Here is a 21,231-nt window from a genome sequence, read left to right on the forward strand (position 1 = left end):
AGTTCCTTGATAATGTGCTATAAAGCGCTTAATTTCTATTCAGAGTGGTTGTTTATATATATAAAATATATATATATATACATATATATATATATATATTATATATATATATATATATATATATATATATAATTATAATAAATCTAATTTTGTTCTTCTCTCTTCCCACACAAATACAATTATGCTTTTATCTCCAGAGCTTTTATTGGTAAATTAAAAGATTTGCTTAGTAGGCATCTTTCCAGCGTTCTTTGTTTGATTTTGACTTCTGCTTATCACTGTTAAACAACACTAAGTTCGAGTTTGTAAATACTAAAAAAATTTCCAGCCTTTGTATGGGTATCTCTGTTCTTGAGAGTTATTGATTGGCACTTTGCTCAGTGTTGACATATCATGTACTACTTTTGTTTCAGAATAACCCTGAACATCGACCACGGTTGTCAGAATGACTAGCTGTCTTCTTAACATCAAACAAATCACAATAATGATGCTTACAGATTTTTTACATATTTTCGAAAATAACATATCCTAGCATAAATAATGAAAATCGAGAAATTTGCTACAAATTATATGTGAGACATACATATAACATTTACGAGGATGTGTTGGCATGATAGAGCCTCATAACTCTGGGAATGACAGGCAGTTCACTGATGACTTTTTGACCAACAGGTAAATAACCCTTGACTCTTTGAACAATGAGATCATCTAAAGTTTCGTGAACAATGTACAGATCATCCACACTTTGTGAACGATGTGCAGATCACCCACACTTTGTGAACGATGTACAGATCATCCACACTTTGTGAACGATGTATAGTTCACTAACAGTTTTGTGAACAATGTGCAGATCACCGACAGCTTTAGCACCAACTGTCTGAAATTTAACAAAATTTACATTTGCACGTATATAACTAACCTGCAGTTCATTCATAGCCTCTCTGTTTTTTATCCAAATTTTTCCCTGTCCTTGAGGATCAATGAGAAGCGGATAGCAGGAGGCTTTGCTAACGATGAGGCCGTTCTGGATGCTAAGCTCGTCGTTCGGGAGCCCTTGGAGATTCCACTCCGTCACCTGCATTGCAGAATATAGTGAGAATTTATATGCTTTGTGTTAGGAAAATATTTCTTATAATAAATAAATCTAGAATCTTTGCTATGAATTGTTATATAGTCTGAAGTCACAAAGACTTATGGAACAATAAAAGGAAGAAAAAGAGAGAGCGTATGAGAAAGAGGGAGAAGGGGACAATAAAGAAAATTCAACGTACAGTAGCATTGTCAATAAGCCAAGTGGTGACATCAAGGTCTACGGTGTAGGGAATGTGACGGGAGTTGAAGAGCGAGCGCCAGGCCTTGGTCATCTTTGTGCGGTATTCTTGATTGAAAGGCCCTGCATATGAGAGGAACGCTGTCGTTAACAGCACATCCCCAACCAACCTGAAAAAAGGAGTTATATGTCTACCGGTGTGTTTCAGTTCAAGTGATCTGTCAACACAGCCTAACAGTCCTTCATTCATAGGCTTGACAAGGTCTGTAACCCTTAAACGGTCCAAGCAGATCGACGTTCAAATTCGTAGTGCTACAAAAGTAGATCCACTTTTTTTTACATATTTTCAAATATAACAAAAAAATGTAGATAAAAGTTTTTTTTACACGTTTTCACATGTAAAACAGAAAAAAAAAATCTAAATTTTTTTACATACTTTCAGATGTTGAAAAAACGTATATATACGTTTGGACCATTTAAGGGGTAAAACATCTTTAAGGTACATTAGTCTTGCCTTGCCAAGGACTATCTGTACCATGGAAATAAATGGTATAAAATACCGACACAATGGAAATATAAATACATAAGCAGTATAATGTGATTCTTTATTGACAACGTTTCGCCCACACAGTGGTCTTTTTTCAAGTCACAAACAGATCTGTTTGTGACTTGAAGAAGCCCACTGTGTGGGCGAAACGTCAATAAAGGATCACATTATACTGCATATGTGTTTATATTTCCACTATCTGTACCATGTTAAAATCGGTCAGTAATAAGCAGCTCTGTTAACTCAGCCTTAACATTCATCCTTTCTCTCGCATAAGGATAATTAACTTATCTGTCTTAAGGAATTTACTTTTATAACTTCCATCTCACCAGCCAAATGAACAATTTTAATTTGTTTTTAACCATTAAATTTGTAAATGCTTTATAACATGCAATTATAGCACTTCTCTCACGGCAATTCTAGTACAATACATATGAATTAAAGATTTACAGGTCAGTGTAAACAGCATGTACTCTACAAACGTACAAAAATGAAGTAATACTGAAGATGTCTGTATGTCGTGAACTACATCAGTTTAGTAGGAAAAGTCTCTCTGATTACTTGTCGTTCAGCCACTTGGAACCCATGCACTTAAACTAGCAATAATTTACCGAAAGAAATCTGATCATGCAACAATTTTTAAAATACGTAACACATGTAATAATATAAACAGTAAATTAAAAATGGGTCGCCGTAAACAAGTTTTACTCCTTATACAACAAACAGGTAATTATGAATGTCTCGACTCACCTTCCAAGTTGCTGTTTAAGTGCCTTGCTTTGCTTGGTCCAGCGTACCTTCTCTCCAGCCAAACCATTGATGAGGGTGGCCGCAGCCTGCATCTTCCGACGACAAACATTTGCTGCATCAATGAGTTTTTGTTTCTCTGCAAGTGCAGTCTGGTATTGACCCCTTACAACATCCAACTCTCGCTGCTTGTCATCCAGCTCTGCCTGAGCTCTCTCCAGGTCACCCATTGCCAGACGCAAGCGTGCTTCTTGCAGTGCCAGGTTTGACTTGTAGGTGCAACATAAGAACTATATTATAGACTGATTTATTTGATATTTGATATGCAGGAACTCCTCATTTAACGTTGTCGATAGAGTCTTGGAAACTGCGACTCTATGCGAAACGACGTATAACGAAACCAATTTACCATAGGCTAATTGATATAAACAAGAGTTAAGTTCCTACGGCAAAGGAGAGTCGAGAAGGAGGGCAGTAGTGCTGAAGACACCATGACTATGGAGTACGTCGCTCTGGAGCACTATAAAGTCGTATATTTACACTATTATTCAGAATTATATAAGAAACAGACTACATATCGTAAAAACCGAATACAAACAGCCATAAGGAAGGAAACTGGCGTAAACAAATATGGAGAGTTACGTTGATGCATACTCTCCGTCCAGATATCTAAAATTCCATATTTTCCATTCCTGACTGAGAATTGATTTCTTTTTCTTATCGACGTTGTAACAAAACGACGTTAAGTGAGGACTTTCTGTATTGGGACTGAGTTATGTGTACCTATGTGTGTGTGTTCACTTTTATGTGGTTGCAGGGGTTGAACCTTAGCTCCTGGCCTGCCTATCAACTGCCTGCATCTGCTGATGTACTTTTTTTCCCTTGAATTTCTGGCATTGCCCAGGTTTCCACTGAGATCTCTCCAAGTTGTTTGTTCAGCAGTTCGTATATTTCCTTGCCATTTTCCATGAGCTCTCCTTAGTTCAGTCAAATTACCTGACCTTTTACCACTGTTGTTTTTTGTATGGCTGTGAAGGAGCTTTTGGTAAGTCATAGTCAAATTGTTCCTCGGCCTCTCCCGTCACCATTTCATATTTATTTCTGGCTAATCTGCTTATTTCTCTGTTCTCATTTATCTTTTTTTCCATTCTTTTATTCTCTCTTTTTGCCTCTGCATCTTTGGCTGAACCACGAGCTCTCTTTGAATTTTCTATTTCCCATTCTTCGTGAAGTTTACCTCTGCCTCCCGGCACTTCGCAACTATGTACTCATCATCTTATCCTATGATTTTTCCTTCTAGTTCCCTTTTCCAGTGAATTGCATTAAAAAAATTCTCTCATTCCTGGAAGCTTCTCTTTTCTAAAGTCTGGCTTCGCTGACCCTCCACTTGCCAACCTTCTCTCTACGTTTAGTTCCACAAAATACTTCCAAGTTAACTACTACATGGTCGCTGGCACCTAGGTGACTCTCGTATTCTATTTCTTATATATCTGACATACTTGCAGGAAACCCTGGGTCCAGCCTTTCTGACACATCTTCCTTTTGTATACTCAACATGCTGGCTCATAAAGTTTTGCCTGACTACCTCCATCAGTTTAACCTTCCACTTTTCCATTTTCCCAGTGGGGTCCCAGTTTTCCATATCTATTTCTTTATGGCTGAAATTACCAATGGTAAGTAACTTTGCCTTGGTCCTGTGCACTCTTCTAACTGAATCAGCTATGCTGTCAGACATAGTTTTGTCGTTGTCGTCATGTTATTACTCTGGGTTTCCCAGTATTAACTAAGCCCAGTATGCACTGAAGTCGTGTGCCTCTCGTATTTTTAATCCTCTTATTTTTTTCAAAACTCTACTGATTTTTTATTTGGAGAGCCACTCAGCCTCCTGTACTCACCTAATTGAAGTTGCAGGGGTCGATTCATAGCTTCTGGGCCCGCCTCTTCGCTAATCGCTACAAGGTCTACTCTCTCCCTGATCAATGAGCTTAACAGTACCTCTTCTTAAAGCTATGAATGGATCCTGCTTCCACTACATTACTCTCCAAATTGTTCCACTTCCTGATACCATGAATGAAGAAGTACTTCCTAACATCCCTGTGACTCATGTAAGTTTTCAACTTTCAGTTGTGACCCTTTGTTGCTGTGTCCTATCTCTTAAACATTCTGTACCTATCCACCTTGTCAATTCCTCTCAGTATTTTATATGTCATTATCATGTTTACTCTATCCCTCATGTCTTCCATTGTTGTCAGCTTGAGTTCCCTTAACCTCTCCTCGTAGGAGAAACCCCTCAGATTCGGGACGAGTCTTGTTCCAAAATTTTGCATTTTCTCTTAATTTCTTGACGTGTTTGATTATGTTTGGGTTCCATGCGGGTGCTCCATACTCCAATATGGGCCTGACGTACATGGTGTATTGTGTCGTGAATGGCTCCTTACTTAGATGTTGAAACGCTATTCTCAGGTTTGTCAGGCACCCATATGCCTCAGTTGATGTGCTTAATATGATGCTCACCCCAAGATCCCATTATTTGAGTGAGTTTTGCAGCCATTGACCTCCTCGGTGTGTATGTATGTGTGTGTGTGTGTGTGTGTGTGTGTGTGTGTGTGTGTGTGTGTGTGTGTGTGTGTGTGTGTGTGTGTATATGTGTGTTTATGTGTGTGTATGTGTGTGTGTCTGTGTGTGTGTTTGTGTGTGTGTGTGTGTGTGTGTGTGTGTGTGTATGTGTATTTCTTTACCTTGGGAAAGATTAACGTTAAAAAATAGAGGAATTAAATGCTGATAATCATTATAATCTTATAATCTCTATTATCATTATTAATATTTAAGTTCTGCTTTGACACTTTTTCTAATCAAAATTAGCACTTAAGTAAAACAAACCTGTGCTACACGAAGAACATTCATGAGACCACGTAAATGATATTTTGGTGCAATAGTTTCAGTGACACCATCATACCTTCAGGGGCAGGACCTCTTTGTTGACACCGAAGAAAACTGCCATTGCTCGAGTCCAGGAGAGAAGACCGGCCACGTCACCACACACCCGCTTAGCTGTGTCCATATCATAGTCCTCCATGTCAAAGTAGGGCTCCAGCAACTCCACCACCTCATCATTAATGGTATCCTTGGGAAAGTTCTGCAGCGATAGCAGGAATGTTGTACTCGCCATCATCTGCAGAGGCATAGTGACCAGTGTGTGTAAATTAATATGATATTATAATAGCCTATGAAGAGGTTGGGGAGTTGCTTACCTTGATACTCTGACTCAATACTTCTGGTAACTTTTGGGAGTAAAGGATATAAAGAATGTGGGAGAAAATTTTTAGAAGAGGGAGTGGAAGCAACAATAAATTTGAGTATACCGTACCAGAAACATGGAGAAATAACAATGAGTTACTGACAAGGCAGGAAACTATAAATTTTTTTCATACTGGTAACGAATTATGCTGTAGTACTGAAGCAGAGATACCTTGAAAATTCAAAGTCAGTGAAAAGCAAGAGCAATATTACCTTAAGGCTTTCAGGCCAAGAAGGCTTGGGGCAGGGGGCAATAGAATCTGGCTTGACGGGCTGCAGGTGCCGTTGGAACAGTATAAGTACAGAATCCATTATTCTCATGATGAGGTGTGGTGGCCGACCCAGCTTCCGTATCGTGGCTAAAACATTGTGAACAATGTTTTAAACATTAACTAAAACCTCAGAGAACAATGTAATGCTATCATATAACATCAACATATGTTATCGTTATGTCATTAAATTATTAAATATTGCAAAGAATTTCACATTGCAATATATAGAATTATAATGGAAGTAAGATAATGTTTGAATAATAGAACAATCAGTGAATTACAGATGAAGACAGATGTACTGTACAAGCATTAAGAATCATAGCTATAATTTGGAACTCAACAAGAACGAACAGTCAGCAGCAAGACTGAATGCATATCGATCGCTTTGCAGTCTGAGTTAAGTATTCCTACATATATGGCCTGGTGGCTAAAGCTCCCGCTTCACACACAGGGGGCCCGGGTTCGGTTCCCGGCGGGTGGAAACATTTCGACACGTTTCCTTACACCTGTTGTCCTGTTCACCTAGCAGCAAATAGGTACCTGGGTGTTAGTCGACTGGTGTGGGTCGCATCCTGGGGGACAAGATTGAGGACCCCAATGGAAATAAGTTAGACAGTCCTCGATGACGCACTGACATTCTTAGGTTATCCTGGGTGGCTAACCCTTCGGGGTTAAAAATCCGAACGAAATCTTATCTCATCTTATCTTATCTTCACCCACTTGTACGTCAACGCATCACCCCCGCCCACCTGTGAGTAAATGCTTCAAACCACCCACCTATGAGCCAACACATGACTTCACCGACTTGTGAGTCAACGCACCACTTCACCCACCTGTGAGTCAACGCACCATTTCACCCACCTGTGAGTCAACGCATCACTCCACCCACATGTGAATCAACGTATCACTCCACCCACCTGTGAGTCAATGCATCACTTCACCCACTTGTGAGTCAGCGCATCACTCCACCCACCTGTACGCCAACGCATCATTCGAGCTAACTGTACGTCAACGTATGAATCCACCCACCTGTGAGTCAACACATCACTCCACCCATCTGTGCGTCAACGCATCACTCCACCCATCTTTCAGTCAACGCATCACTTCACCCACCTGTGCGTCAGTGTATCACACCACCCACCTGTGAGTCAATGCATCACTCCACCCACCTGTGAGTCAATGCATCACTCCACCCACCTGTGAGTCAACGCATCACTCCACCTACCTGTGCGTCAATGCATCACACCACCCACCTGTGCGTCAACGCATCATTCCACTCACCTTTGACTCAATGCATCACACCACCCACCTGTGAGTTAATGCATCTCTCCACCCACATGTGCGTCAACGGATCATTCCACCCACCTGTGAGTCGATGCTTCACACTACCCACCTGTGAGTCAACGCATCACTCCACTCACCTGTGAGTCAATGCATCACTCCACCCACCTGTGAATCAATGCATCACACCACCCATCTGTGAGTCAACGCATCACTCCACGAACCTGTGAGCCAACGCATCACACCACCCACCTGTGAATCAATGCATCACACCACCCATCTGTGAGTCAACGCATCACTCCACCCACCTGTGAATCAATGCATCACATCACCCACCTGTGAGTCAACGCATCACTCCACTCACCTGTGAATCATCGCATCACTCCACTCACCTGTGAGTCAACGCATCACTCCGCTCACCTGTGAGTCAATTCATCACTCCACTCATCTGTGAGTCAACACATCACTCCACTTACCTGTGAGTCAACGCATCACTCCACTCACCTGTGAATCATCGCATCACTCCACTCACCTGTGAGTCAACGCATCACTCCACTCACCTGTGAATCATCGCATCACTCCACTCACCTGTGAGTCAACGCATCACTCCGCTCACCTGTGAGTCAATTCATCACTCCACTCATCTGTGAGTCAACACATCACTCCACCCACCTGTGAGTCAACGCATCACTCCACCAACCTGTGAGTCAATGCATCATTCCACCCACCTGTGAGTCAACGCATCACTCCACCAACCTGTGAGTCAATGCATCATTCCACCCACCTGTGAGTCAACACATCACTCCACCCACCTGTGAGTCGACGCATCACTCCACTCACCTGTGAATCAACGCATCACTCCACCCTCCTGTGAGTCAACGCATCACTCCACTCACCTGTGAGTCAACCCATAACTCCACTTACCTGTGAGTCAACGCATCACTCTACTCACCTGTGAGTCAACGCATCACTTCACTCACCTGTGAGTCAACGCATCACTCCACCCACCTGCGAGTCAACGCATCACTCCACTCACCTGTGAGTCAACGCATCACTCCACCCACCTGTGAGTCAACGCATCACTCCACTCGCCTGTGATTCAACGCATCACTCCACTCACCTGTGAGTCAACGAATCACTCCACTCACCTGTGAGTCAATGCATCACTCCACTCACCTGTGAGTCAACGAATCACTCCACTCACCTGTGAGTCAACGAATCACTCCACTCGCCTGTGATTCAACGCATCACTCCACTCACCTGTGAGTCAGCGAATCACTCCACTCACCTGTGAGTCAACGCATCACTCCACTCACCTGTGAGTCAACGAATCAATCAACTCACCTGTGAGTCAATGCATCACTCCACTCACCTGTGAGTCAACTAATCAATCCACTCACCTGTGAGTCAACGCATCACTCCACTCACCTGTGAGTCAACGCATCACTCCACTCACCTGTGAGTCAACGAATCATTCCACTCGCCTGTGAGTCACTGCATCACTCCACTCACCTGTGAGTCAACGCATCACTCCACTCACCTATGAGTCAACGCATCACTCCACTCACCTGTGAGTCAATGCATCACTCCACTCACCTATGAGCCAACGCATCACTCCACTCATCTATGAGTCAACGCATCACTCCACTCACCTATGAGTCAATGCATCACTCCACTCACCTGTGAGTCAACGCATCACTCCACTCATCTATGAGTCAACGCATCACTCCACTCACCTATGAGTCAATGCATCACTCCACTCACCTATGAGTCAACGCATCACTCCACTCACCTATGAGTCAACGCATCACTCCACTCACCTATGAGTCAACGCATCACTCCACTCACCTATGAGTCAACGCATCACTCCACTCACCTATGAGTCAACGCATCACTCCACTCACCTGTGAGTCAACGCATCACTCCACTCACCTGTGAGTCAACGTATCACTCCACTCACCTGTGAATCATCGCATCACTCCACTCACCTGTGAGTCAACGCATCACTCCGCTCACCTGTGAGTCAATTCATCACTCCACTCATCTGTGAGTCAACACATCACTCCACCCACCTGTGAGTCAACGCATCACTCCACCAACCTGTGAGTCAATGCATCATTCCACCCACCTGTGAGTCAACGCATCACTCCACCAACCTGTGAGTCAATGCATCATTCCACCCACCTGTGAGTCAACGCATCACTCCACTCACCTGTGAATCAACGCATCACTCCACCCACCTGTGAGTCAACGGATCACTCCACTCACCTGTGAGTCAACCCATAACTCCACTTACCTGTGAGTCAACGCATCACTCTACTCACCTGTGAGTCAACGCATCACTTCACTCACCTGTGAGTCAACGCATCACTCCACCCACCTGTGAGTCAACGCATCACTCCACTCACCTGTGAGTCAACGCATCACTCCACCCACCTGTAAGTCAACGCATCACTCCACTCGCCTGTGATTCAACGCATCACTCCACTCACCTGTGAGTCAACGAATCACTCCACTCACCTGTGAGTCAACGAATCACTCCACTCACCTGTGAGTCAATGCATCACTCCACTCACCTGTGAGTCAACGAATCAATCCACTCACCTGTGAGGCAACGAATCACTTCACTCACCTGTGAGTCAATGCATCACTCCACTCACTTGTGAGTCAACGAATCACTCCACTCACCTGTGAGTCAATGCATCGCTCCACTCACCTGTGAGTCAACGAATCACTCCACTCACCTGTGAGTCAACGCATCACTCCACCCACCTGTGAGTCAATGCATCACTCCACTCACCTGTGAGTCAACGAATCAATCCACTCACCTGTGAGTCAACGAATCACTCCACTCACCTGTGAGTCAATGCATCACTCCACTCACCTGTGAGTCAACGAATCACTCCACTCACCTGTGAGTCAATGCATCGCTCCACTCACCTGTGAGTCAACGAATCACTCCACTCACCTGTGAGTCAACGCATCACTCCACCCACCTGTGAGTCAACGCATCACTCCACTCGCCTGTAATTCAACGCATCACTCCACTCACCTGTGAGTCAACGAATCACTCCACTCACCTGTGAGTCAACGAATCAATCAACTCACCTGTGAGTCAACGAATCACTCCACTCACCTGTGAGTCAACGCATCACTCCACTCACCTGTGAGTCAACGCATCACTCCACTCACCTGAGTCAATGCATCACTCCACTCACCTGTGAGTCAATACATCATTCCACTCACCTGTGAGTCAACGCATCACTCCACTCACCTATGAATTAACGCATCACTCCACTCACCTATGAGTCAATGCATCACTCCACTCACCTATGAGTCAACGCATCACTCCACTCACCTCTGAGTCAACGCATCACTCCACTCACCTATGAGTCAACGCATCACTCCACTCACCTATGAGTCAACGCATCACTCCACTCACCTATGAGTCAATGCATCACTCCACTCACCTGTGAGTCAATGCATCATTCCACTCACCTGTGATTCAACGCATCACTCCACTCACCTGTGAGTCAATGCATCACTCCACTCACCTGTGAGTCAACGCATCACTCCACTCACCTGTGAGTCAACGCATCACTCCACTCACCTATGAGTCAACGCATCACTCCACTCACCTGTGAGTCAACGCATCACTCCACTCACCTGTGAGTCAACGCATCACTCCACTCACCTATGAGTCAACGCATCACTCCACTCACCTGTGAGTCAACGCATCACTCCACTCACCTGTGAGTCAACGCATCACTCCACTCACCTGTGAATCAACGCATCACTCCACTCACCTGTGAGTCAACGCATCGCTCCACTCACCTATGAGTCAACGCATCACTCCACTCACCTGTGAGTCAACGCATCACTCCACTCACCTGTGAGTCAACGCATCACTCCACTCACCTGTGAGTCAACGCATCACTCCACTCACCTGTGAGTCAACGCATCACTCCACTCACCTGTGAGTCAACGCATCACTCCACTCACCTATGAGTCAACGCATCACTCCACTCACTTGTGAGTCAACGCATCACTCCACTCACCTATGAGTCAACGCATCACTCCACTCACTTGTGAGTCAAAGCATCACTCCACTCACTTGTGAGTCAACGCATCACTCCGCTCACCTATGAGTCAACGCATCACTCCACTCACCTATGAGTCAACGCATCACTCCACTCACTTGTGAGTCAACGCATCACTCCACTCACCTGTGAGTCAACGCATCACTCCACTCACCTGTGAATCAACGCATCACTCCACTCAACTGTGAGTCAACGCATCGCTCCACTCACCTATGAGTCAACGCATCGCTCCACTCACCTGTGAGTCAACGCATCGCTCCACTCACCTATGAGTCAACGCATCACTCCACTCACTTGTGAGTCAACGCATCACTCCACTCACCTATGAGTCAACGCATCACTCCACTCACTTGTGAGTCAACGCATCACTCCACTCACCTGTGAGTCAACGCATCACTCCACTCACCTGTGAGTCAACGCATCACTCCACTCACCTATGAGTCAACGCATCACTCCACTCACCTGTGAGTCAACGCATCACTCCACTCACCTGTGAGTCAACGCATCACTCCACTCACCTATGAGTCAACGCCTCACTCCACTCACCTGTGAGTCAACGCATCACTCCACTCACCTGTGAGTCAACGCATCACTCCACTCACCTATGAGTCAACGCATCACTCCACTCACCTGTGAGTCAACGCATCACTCCACTCACCTGTGAGTCAACGCATCACCCCACTCACCTATGAGTCAACGCATCACTCCACTCACCTGTGAGTCAACGCATCACTCCACTCACTTGTGAGTCAACGCATCACTCCACTCACCTATGAGTCAACGCATCACTCCACTCACCTGTGAGTCAACGCATCACTCCACTCACTTGTTAGTCAACGCATCACTCCACTCACTTGTGAGTCAACGCATCACTCCACTCACCTGTGAGTCAACGCATCAGTCCACTCACTTGTGAGTCAACGCATCACTCCACTCACCTGTGAGTCAACGCATCACTCCACTCACTTGTGAGTCAACGCATCACTCCACTCACTTGTGAGTCAACGCATCACTCCAATCACTTGTGAGTCAACGCATCACTCCACTCACCTGTGAGTCAACGCATCACTCCACTCACCTGTGAGTCAACGCATCACTCCACTCACCTGTGAGTCAACGCATCACTCCACTCACTTGTGAGTCAACGCATCACTCCACTCACCTGTGAGTCAACGCATCACTCCACTCACTTGTGAGTCAACGCATCACTCCACTCACTTGTGAGTCAACGCATCACTCCACTCACCTGTGAGTCAACGCATCACTCCACTCACTTGTGAGTCAACGCATCACTCCACTCACCTGTGAGTCAACGCATCACTCCACTCACTTGTGAGTCAACGCAGTGTCAAAAGATTCTAATGCAGTTAAATATTAGCAGTGAGGATTTTAAGTGAATCAGAATAACTATCATACTGGGACTAAAATCCCAATTTCGTCAAAAAAAATGCAAATTTTATACACAGCTTTCTGAGAAGGAGGAACACTGCAGCAGGCCTACTGGCCCATACTTGGCAGGTCTTTCTCTTTCAAAAGCTGGCCAATGTCATAGCCTTTGTTACCCTACTCGGCAGACTGTTGCACGCATCGACAACTGTTTGGAAAGCAGAACTTGCCTATGTCCTTTCTAAATGTAATTTTTTTCTAAATTAATATCGTCATTTTTGGCTCTTATGCACATTGAAGGAATTTTGAAGGCAAGATGCAGAGGCCTCCTCTTGTTGTCTCAGACCCCCTCATGGGAGGTTCCTCCATGTTGGTGAAGGGCTTTTGATCCAAAAAATTGGACCTGTGTTTCAGTTCCTTAACTCGAGTCTCCTGAGCGGTGTATGACCCATACGGGTTTAGCGCTCACGCATGAATGTAATATAATAATGTTATCTCAGAGGGATCAGTATACTAATATTCACCAGTATATTAATATGAAGGATCTTGGAATTTGCATCAAGTTATGAGGGTTGAAGTGTGTTGCTGGTGGGATGATTAACTCAAATTATCGCCTCAAAACCACTTCAATTTTTAAAGATTTTCATTCCAAAAGTCAAAATTGTGTCCTACACAGACCAAAATCTATGAAAATATTCTTTATACGAGACCGGCCACCGAAACCAATTAGATAAATAAAACTGCCATAATAAAACTTGGAGACTCAATAATAAAGTCTGAATTTTCCTGTAGGAAAACACATCAGCACAAAAAAATTAAAATCAAACACCTATTGTACAAAATCTAGGAAAAAAATTTTTGTCTATGCAATGTAAACTCCAAAAAAGATTTGATGCATTTTCTAGCTTAATATTTTTATTATGTACCTCATACCCATCCTGTGGGTGGTGGTCACACCATACCCATCCTGTGGGTGGTGGTCACACCATACCCATCCTGTGGGTGGTGGTCACACCATACCCATCCTGTGGGTGGTGGTCACACCATACCCATCCTGTGGGTGGTGGTCACACCATACCCATCCTGTGGGTGGTGGTCACACCATACCCATCCTGTGGGTGGTGGTCACACCATACCCATCCTGTGGGTGGTGGTCACACCATACCCATCCTGTGGGTGGTGGTCACACCATACCCATCCTGTGGGTGGTGGTCACACCATACCCATCCTGTGGGTGGTGGTCACACCATACCCATCCTGTGGGTGGTGGTCACACCATACCCATCCTGTGGGTGGTGGTCACACCATACCCATCCTGTGGGTGGTGGTCACACCATACCCATCCTGTGGGTGGTGGTCACACCATACCCATCCTGTGGGTGGTGGTCATACCATACCCATCCTGTGGGTGGTGGTCACATCATACCCATCCTGTGGGTGGTGGTCACACCATACCCATCCTGTGGGTGGTGGTCATACCATGCCCATCCTGTGGGTGGTGGTCACACCATACCCATCCTGTGGGTGGTGGTCACACCATACCCATCCTGTGAGTGGTGGTCACACCATACCCATCCTGTGGGTGGTGGTCACACCATACCCATCCTGTGGGTGGTGGTCACACCATACCCATCCTGTGGGTGGTGGTCACACCATACCCATCCTGTGGGTGGTGGTCACACCATACCCATCCTGTGGGTGGTGGTCACACCATACCCATCCTGTGGGTGGTGGTCACACCATACCCATCCTGTGGGTGGTGGTCACACCATACCCATGCTGTGGGTGGTGATCACACCATACCCATCCTGTGGGTGGTGGTCACACCATACCCATCCTGTGGGTGGTGGTCACACCATACCCATCCTGTGGGTGGTGGTCACACCATACCCATCCTGTGGGTGGTGGTCACACCATACCCATCCTGTGGGTGGTGGTCACACCATACCCATCCTGTGGGTGGTGGTCACACCATACCCATCCTGTGGGTGGTGGTCACACCATACCCATCCTGTGGGTGGTGGTCACACCATACCCATCCTGTGGGTGGTGGTCACACCATACCCATCCTGTGGGTGGTGGTCACACCATACCCATCCTGTGGGTGGTGGTCACACCATACCCATCCTGTGGGTGGTGGTCACACCATACCCATCCTGTGGGTGGTGGTCACACCATACCCATCCTGTGGGTGGTGGTCACACCATACCCATCCTGTGGGTGGTGGTCACACCATACCCATCCTGTGGGTGGTGGTCATACCATACCCATCCTGTGGGTGGTGGTCACATCATACCCATCCTGTGGGTGGTGGTCACACCATACCCATCCTGTGGGTGGTGGTCATACCATGCCCATCCTGTGGGTGGTGGTCACACCATACCCATCCTGTGGGTGGTGGTCACACCATACCCATCCTGTGAGTGGTGGTCACACCATACCCATCCTGTGGGTGGTGGTCACACCATACCCATCCTGTGGGTGGTGGTCACACCATACCCATCCTGTGGGTGGTGGTCACACCATACCCATCCTGTGGGTGGTGGTCACACCATACCCATCCTGTGGGTGGTGGTCACACCATACCCATCCTGTGGGTGGTGGTCACACCATACCCATGCTGTGGGTGGTGATCACACCATACCCATCCTGTGGGTGGTGGTCACACCATACCCATCCTGTGGGTGGTGGTCACACCATACCCATCCTGTGGGTGGTGGTCACACCATACCCATCCTGTGGGTGGTGGTCACACCATACCCATCCTGTGGGTGGTGGTCACACCATACCCATCCTGTGGGTGGTGGTCACACCATACCCATCCTGTGGGTGGTGGTCACACCATACCCATCCTGTGGGTGGTGGTCACACCATACCCATCCTGTGGGTGGTGGTCACACCATACCCATCCTGTGGGTGGTGGTCACACCATACCCATCCTGTGGGTGGTGGTCACACCATACCCATCCTGTGGGTGGTGGTCACACCATACCCATCCTGTGGGTGGTGGTCACACCATACCCATCCTGTGGGTGGTGGTCACACCATACCCATCCTGTGGGTGGTGGTCATACCATACCCATCCTGTGGGTGGTGGTCACATCATACCCATCCTGTGGGTGGTGGTCACACCATACCCATCCTGTGGGTGGTGGTCATACCATGCCCATCCTGTGGGTGGTGGTCACACCATACCCATCCTGTGGGTGGTGGTCACACCATACCCATCCTGTGAGTGGTGGTCACACCATACCCATCCTGTGGGTGGTGGTCACACCATACCCATCCTGTGGGTGGTGGTCACACCATACCCATCCTGTGGGTGGTGGTCACACCATACCCATCCTGTGGGTGGTGGTCACACCATACCCATCCTGTGGGTGGTGGTCACACCATACCCATCCTGTGGGTGGTGGTCACACCATACCCATGCTGTGGGTGGTGATCACACCATACCCATCCTGTGGGTGGTGGTCACACCATACCCATCCTGTGGGTGGTGGTCACACCATACCCATCCTGTGGGTGGTGGTCACACCATACCCATCCTGTGGGTGGTGGTCACACCATACCCATCCTGTGGGTGGTGGTCACACCATACCCATCCTGTGGGTGGTGGTCACACCATACCCATCCTGTGGGTGGTGGTCACACCATACCCATCCTGTGGGTGGTGGTCACACCATACCCATCCTGTGGGTGGTGGTCACACCATACCCATCCTGTGGGTGGTGGTCACACCATACCCATCCTGTGGGTGGTGGTCACACCATACCCATCCTGTGGGTGGTGGTCACACCATACCCATCCTGTGGGTGGTGGTCACACCATACCCATCCTGTGGGTGGTGGTCACACCATACCCATCCTGTGGGTGGTGGTCACACCATACCCATCCTCTGGGTGGTGGTCACACCATACCCATCCTGTGGGTGGTGGTCACACCATACCCATCCTGTGGGTGGTGGTCAAAAGATAACAGAGGTACATAATGATAGATGAACAAGTTACAGTGGTAATTAACTGTTTATATGTTTATGTCGTGTCGAATAGGTAAAACTTGCGAATTTGGCTTAAATAGCAACGTTCTTCTTGCCGAATAAGGCAAGCGAAAATTTATGTATGCAGTAATTTCGCATAAATCATTCTGACACTAACGAAAAAAATATATATTATTGTGTTTGTTTATTATTAAAGTATTGTAAACTTATCAAAAATATATTTAGTTGGAATAAGCTAAATTAAATTACGCTTGTTATAATAAGGTTAGGTAAGTTTTCTAAGGTGTTTTGGTAAAAAATTATGAATTTTTACATTAACATAAATGAAAAAATTATATATCTCTAAACGTATAAGAGAAAATTTGAGAAAGGACTTAATTTTAAACGAGTTCTTGCTAATTGACCAGTTTTACCTATTCGGTACCTTTATATCTGGTCACAGTCGTAATGAGTTATTTATGAAGACATGAATTAGGACTCTCTCTCTCAGTATTGAGGTAGAGGAGGCAGGGCTTAAGGAATACAGGGATGCCTTTCAGGAATCACTGAGAGACTGAGATGTATCTAGTTTACACTGAAGTATATGTTGATTTAAATAACATTTCATTAATTTCTTAGCACAACTGTTGCTGTTATTTGTTGTGCTGTTATGAGGAAGTTGGTAAAAAGTTACTTACTTTTCATAAACACTTCATATATTTGAGTTAATAAAAGTGAACTATTACATTAGCGTGAGTTAACATTGTAGTGCCACTGTATCAGCAGTCACCATAATGACAGGTTAGGTAAGGTTGGTCAGGAAACAGGACCAATGTCTTAGTCATATGTAGACCCGCTGCTGGAGCGTTTGATCATCTGACCGAGGCCTTCTGCTGGCTTACCGGTTAACCTTTTTCAAAATTAGGGTTATAAAGGTCACAGCAGTGTAATAAATCTGTGGAAATTATCATTATCAGAAAAATATCTGTTGTGTTTATGTTATCATATGAGTTAGAAACATCGGAAGATCAATAAACTTAACTGACTATTGTAAAAATATATATGTTAATTGACACAAGTAGGACTTAAAAATACGTCGAAACAGCATAAAAAAATCAGATAAATCAGTGACTCAAGAACTAAAGTCAACAGAAGCAAGATAATATGTTGTTAGAAAAAGGACTCACCAATATGTGCAGGTTTAATGGTGTTGAGAGCAGCTTCTGCCTCCTCCAGGGCAGGACGAGCTGCCTCTAGCTTCTCCTCTGCCAAGGATTTGTCCTTGGCAATGTCGTTAACAAGTGCTTGAGCTTTGTCTCGTACCTTCTCTACCTCCTCCTTGATCGTCTCTGCTTCCTCGGCTCGACGAGTCACTTCTTCCAAGATCTGGGACAGATTGCACACTCTACTAAGCCTTGTTGCTATTCATCTAGAACTGAGTAAATGACGTGTTACTATAACAGCTAAGTATTACAAGTTGTAATATAAGCATGTGGCAGAAACTAGCAACTGTCAGTTTGCCAGGCGCCTATATGCTGCAGTAGTTATTTGGTTGATGTGCACCTCTGGAGATGTGCCTGGTGTGATACCCCAAGATCCTTTTCCTCGAGTACGGTTTGTAGCCTTTGCCCCCCCCCCCCAATAGTATGTACTCTGTATGCAGTCTTCTCTGACATTTCCAATCTTCATGACTTTGCACTTGGTGTGAGCTTCGACTCCAGGAGTCGTTTGTTGGACTAGGTTTACAGCCTGTCTAGATCCCTTTGTAGTCCTACCTGATCCTCATTCACTTGAATTCTCCGCATTAGCTTCATATCGTCTGCAAACAGAGGCACCCACTGAATCTATTCCTTCTGTCATGTCATTCATATATACTAGAAACAGCACTGGTCCTAGGACGGACCTTTGTGGAAGCCCGCTCGTTACGGCGTCCACCCTGACACCTCGTCACGTACCATCACTCGTTGTGTCCTTCCTGTCAGGTATTCACTGATCCATTGCAATGCTTTTCTTGTTATTCCTACCTGCTCCTCTAGCCTTTGCACTAATCTCTTGTGCAGAACTGTGTCGAAATCCTTCTTACAGTCCAAGAAAATACAATCTACCTACCCTTCTCTCTCCTGTCTTACTTCCATTACCTTGTCATAAAACTCCAGTAGGTTTGTGACACAGGATTTCCCATCCCTGAAACCGTGCTCGTTATCGTGTATAAACTCATTCCTTTCTAGGTGTTCCACCACTCTTCTGATAATCTTCTCCACGACTTTAGATACTATACATGTCATTGACACTGATCTGTAGTTTAATTCTGCCTGTCTGTCTCCTTGTGGAGAAATTTTCTCCAGGAGGGGGGTATCAGCCCCCTTCAGCCCCTTCAGCCCCTTTCAGCCCTGAGGGGCCCAGACCTCTCAGAAGGGGCAAGCGTCTTGTTTACTGCTACAGTGAGTAATTGATCACAGATGCCGTACGAGTATGCGACCTGTGGTCAACCGACCATTGCTCCTTGCAGTCCAGTGTTGCAGAGTGTATTTTAATAAGAGACAGTACATCTCTTACTTTAGCAGGACAATTAAGGAAAATCCTGCTCCCACTTCGTTACCATAGTAAAGATAGTGGACATTGTTGTCTATGCTTAAGACAGCAAGAATCAAACCTTCTGCTTTGCTTCATCGAGGAAGTGGCAAGGAAGCAAAAAGTACTAGGTCAGCTTTTTTTTTTGTGCAAGGGGCAGTGATGGCATGGGGCGCTGTGGCGTCTTCAGATTACTTTTGACTCTACTGAGAGTGACACTGACGCCAGGATAACCAACAAAGAACGATCTGTGCGTTAGTGTGAACAAAGTGTCTCATAAAACACAATAAACACTTAAGAGAAGTGTGATCAGCTTCTTCAGTGATAACATTGTGAACAATAAAGACAAATCTTGTGGAACATAGTGTACCAGTGTGCGTTTTCTAGACAATGGAAGACGTGGACATCCAAGGACACTTCAGCTTCTATCAAGTCACCGATATCTGTCGAAGGTGTGAAGAACACCATAGCTCACGTTACAAGAGCAAGGTATGTTACGAATTTCTTGTAGAACGGGGGACTGCGCAGTTCTTGAGTCGCAAGGAGTTTGTAATCAACCTATAGTCGGCAGTATGGTGTGGACTTTTGAGTCCAAACAAGTATGTATTTTGTCAGCCATCAGTGAATGAAATATGCTGACATAACACCCCCTAGGGGTAATTTATAATCTTACAAATTATAATTCTTGACAGTCCGTTGTGAGATGGTTTCGACAGCTTCTAGACCTCGTCTGTAGGGGCGGCTGTGCAGGCGATGAGTTGTCTTTAAGTTAAGTTTTCACTGTTTAAACTTAGCTGGTAAAGCCATTTCTCAATACTCCTCGTATGTGTGTATGAACTACTTTGTTACGAATAACCTCGTGAATTGCGAAGCTTTTATTACGTATTTAACTGAGAAACGATTTTCATAAATAACATTATTACTGAAGAATTGAGACACTTATGCAACACATGGGAATCTTTATTGAAGAAACGTTTCGCCACACAGTGGCTTCATCAGTCCAATACAAAGTAGAAATGGGTAAGGAGAGTAGAAGTATGAGGTAATCAGTCCCTCAACCTGGATTCGATGTGTTCAGTCCATCACTCTTGTAGTAAGTGCAGCATAGGGCCAGAGAGGTGGCTTATATACTGCGGTGAGATGAGTTGAAGCAGGAGGCGGCGGGATCTTAGTGGGACCTGCCACTAATGTAAGTAGGTCATCGTCCAAAGGTTTGGGCAAGCGTTGAAGTCTTTGTACCAAGATTCCATGATCTTGCAGTGTCTGACAGATGTGATGAATGGTTTTGAAAACCGACAAGTTGAAGAATTGAGACACTTATGCAACACATGGGAATCTTTATTGAAGAAACGTTTCGCCACACAGTGGCTTCATCAGTCCAATACAAAGTAGAAATGGGTAAGGAGAGTAGAAGTATGAGGTAATCAGTCCCTCAACCTGGATTCGATGTGTTCAGTCCATCACTCTTGTAGTAAGTGCAGCATAGGGCCAGAGAGGTGGCTTATATACTGCGGTGAGATGAGTTGAAGCAGGAGGAGGCGGGATCTTAGTGGGACCTGCCACTAGTGTAAGTAGGTCATCGTCCAAAGGTTTGGGCAAGTGTTGAAGTCTTTGTACCAAGATTCCTACTTACATCAGTGGCAGGTCCCACTAAGATCCCGCCTCCTCCTGCTTCAACTCATCTCACCGCAGTATATAAGCCACCTCTCTGGCCCTATGCTGCACTTACTACAAGAGTGATGGACTGAACACATCGAATCCAGGTTGAGGGACTGATTACC

General features: G+C 45.6%; 1 protein-coding gene across 1 annotated transcript in view; it reads right to left on the reverse strand.

Annotated features, from left to right (window-relative positions):
- The window catches only part of Dhc1 (Dynein heavy chain 1), a 313,825-nt gene that overhangs the window by 61,355 nt on the left and 231,239 nt on the right, over positions 1 to 21,231 (reverse strand). Inside the window, exons 55-60 of the mRNA XM_070102646.1 lie at positions 18,067 to 18,265; positions 6,075 to 6,220; positions 5,521 to 5,736; positions 2,568 to 2,833; positions 1,272 to 1,440; positions 920 to 1,075 (exon numbers count right to left, since the gene is read on the reverse strand). Of these exons, the coding sequence (XP_069958747.1) occupies positions 920 to 1,075; positions 1,272 to 1,440; positions 2,568 to 2,833; positions 5,521 to 5,736; positions 6,075 to 6,220; positions 18,067 to 18,265 (1,152 nt within the window). The remainder of the gene's footprint in view (positions 1 to 919; positions 1,076 to 1,271; positions 1,441 to 2,567; positions 2,834 to 5,520; positions 5,737 to 6,074; positions 6,221 to 18,066; positions 18,266 to 21,231) is intronic.

Source organism: Cherax quadricarinatus, chromosome 82 (assembly GCF_038502225.1).
Source record: "Cherax quadricarinatus isolate ZL_2023a chromosome 82, ASM3850222v1, whole genome shotgun sequence".
NCBI classification, from domain to species: domain Eukaryota; kingdom Metazoa; phylum Arthropoda; class Malacostraca; order Decapoda; family Parastacidae; genus Cherax; species Cherax quadricarinatus.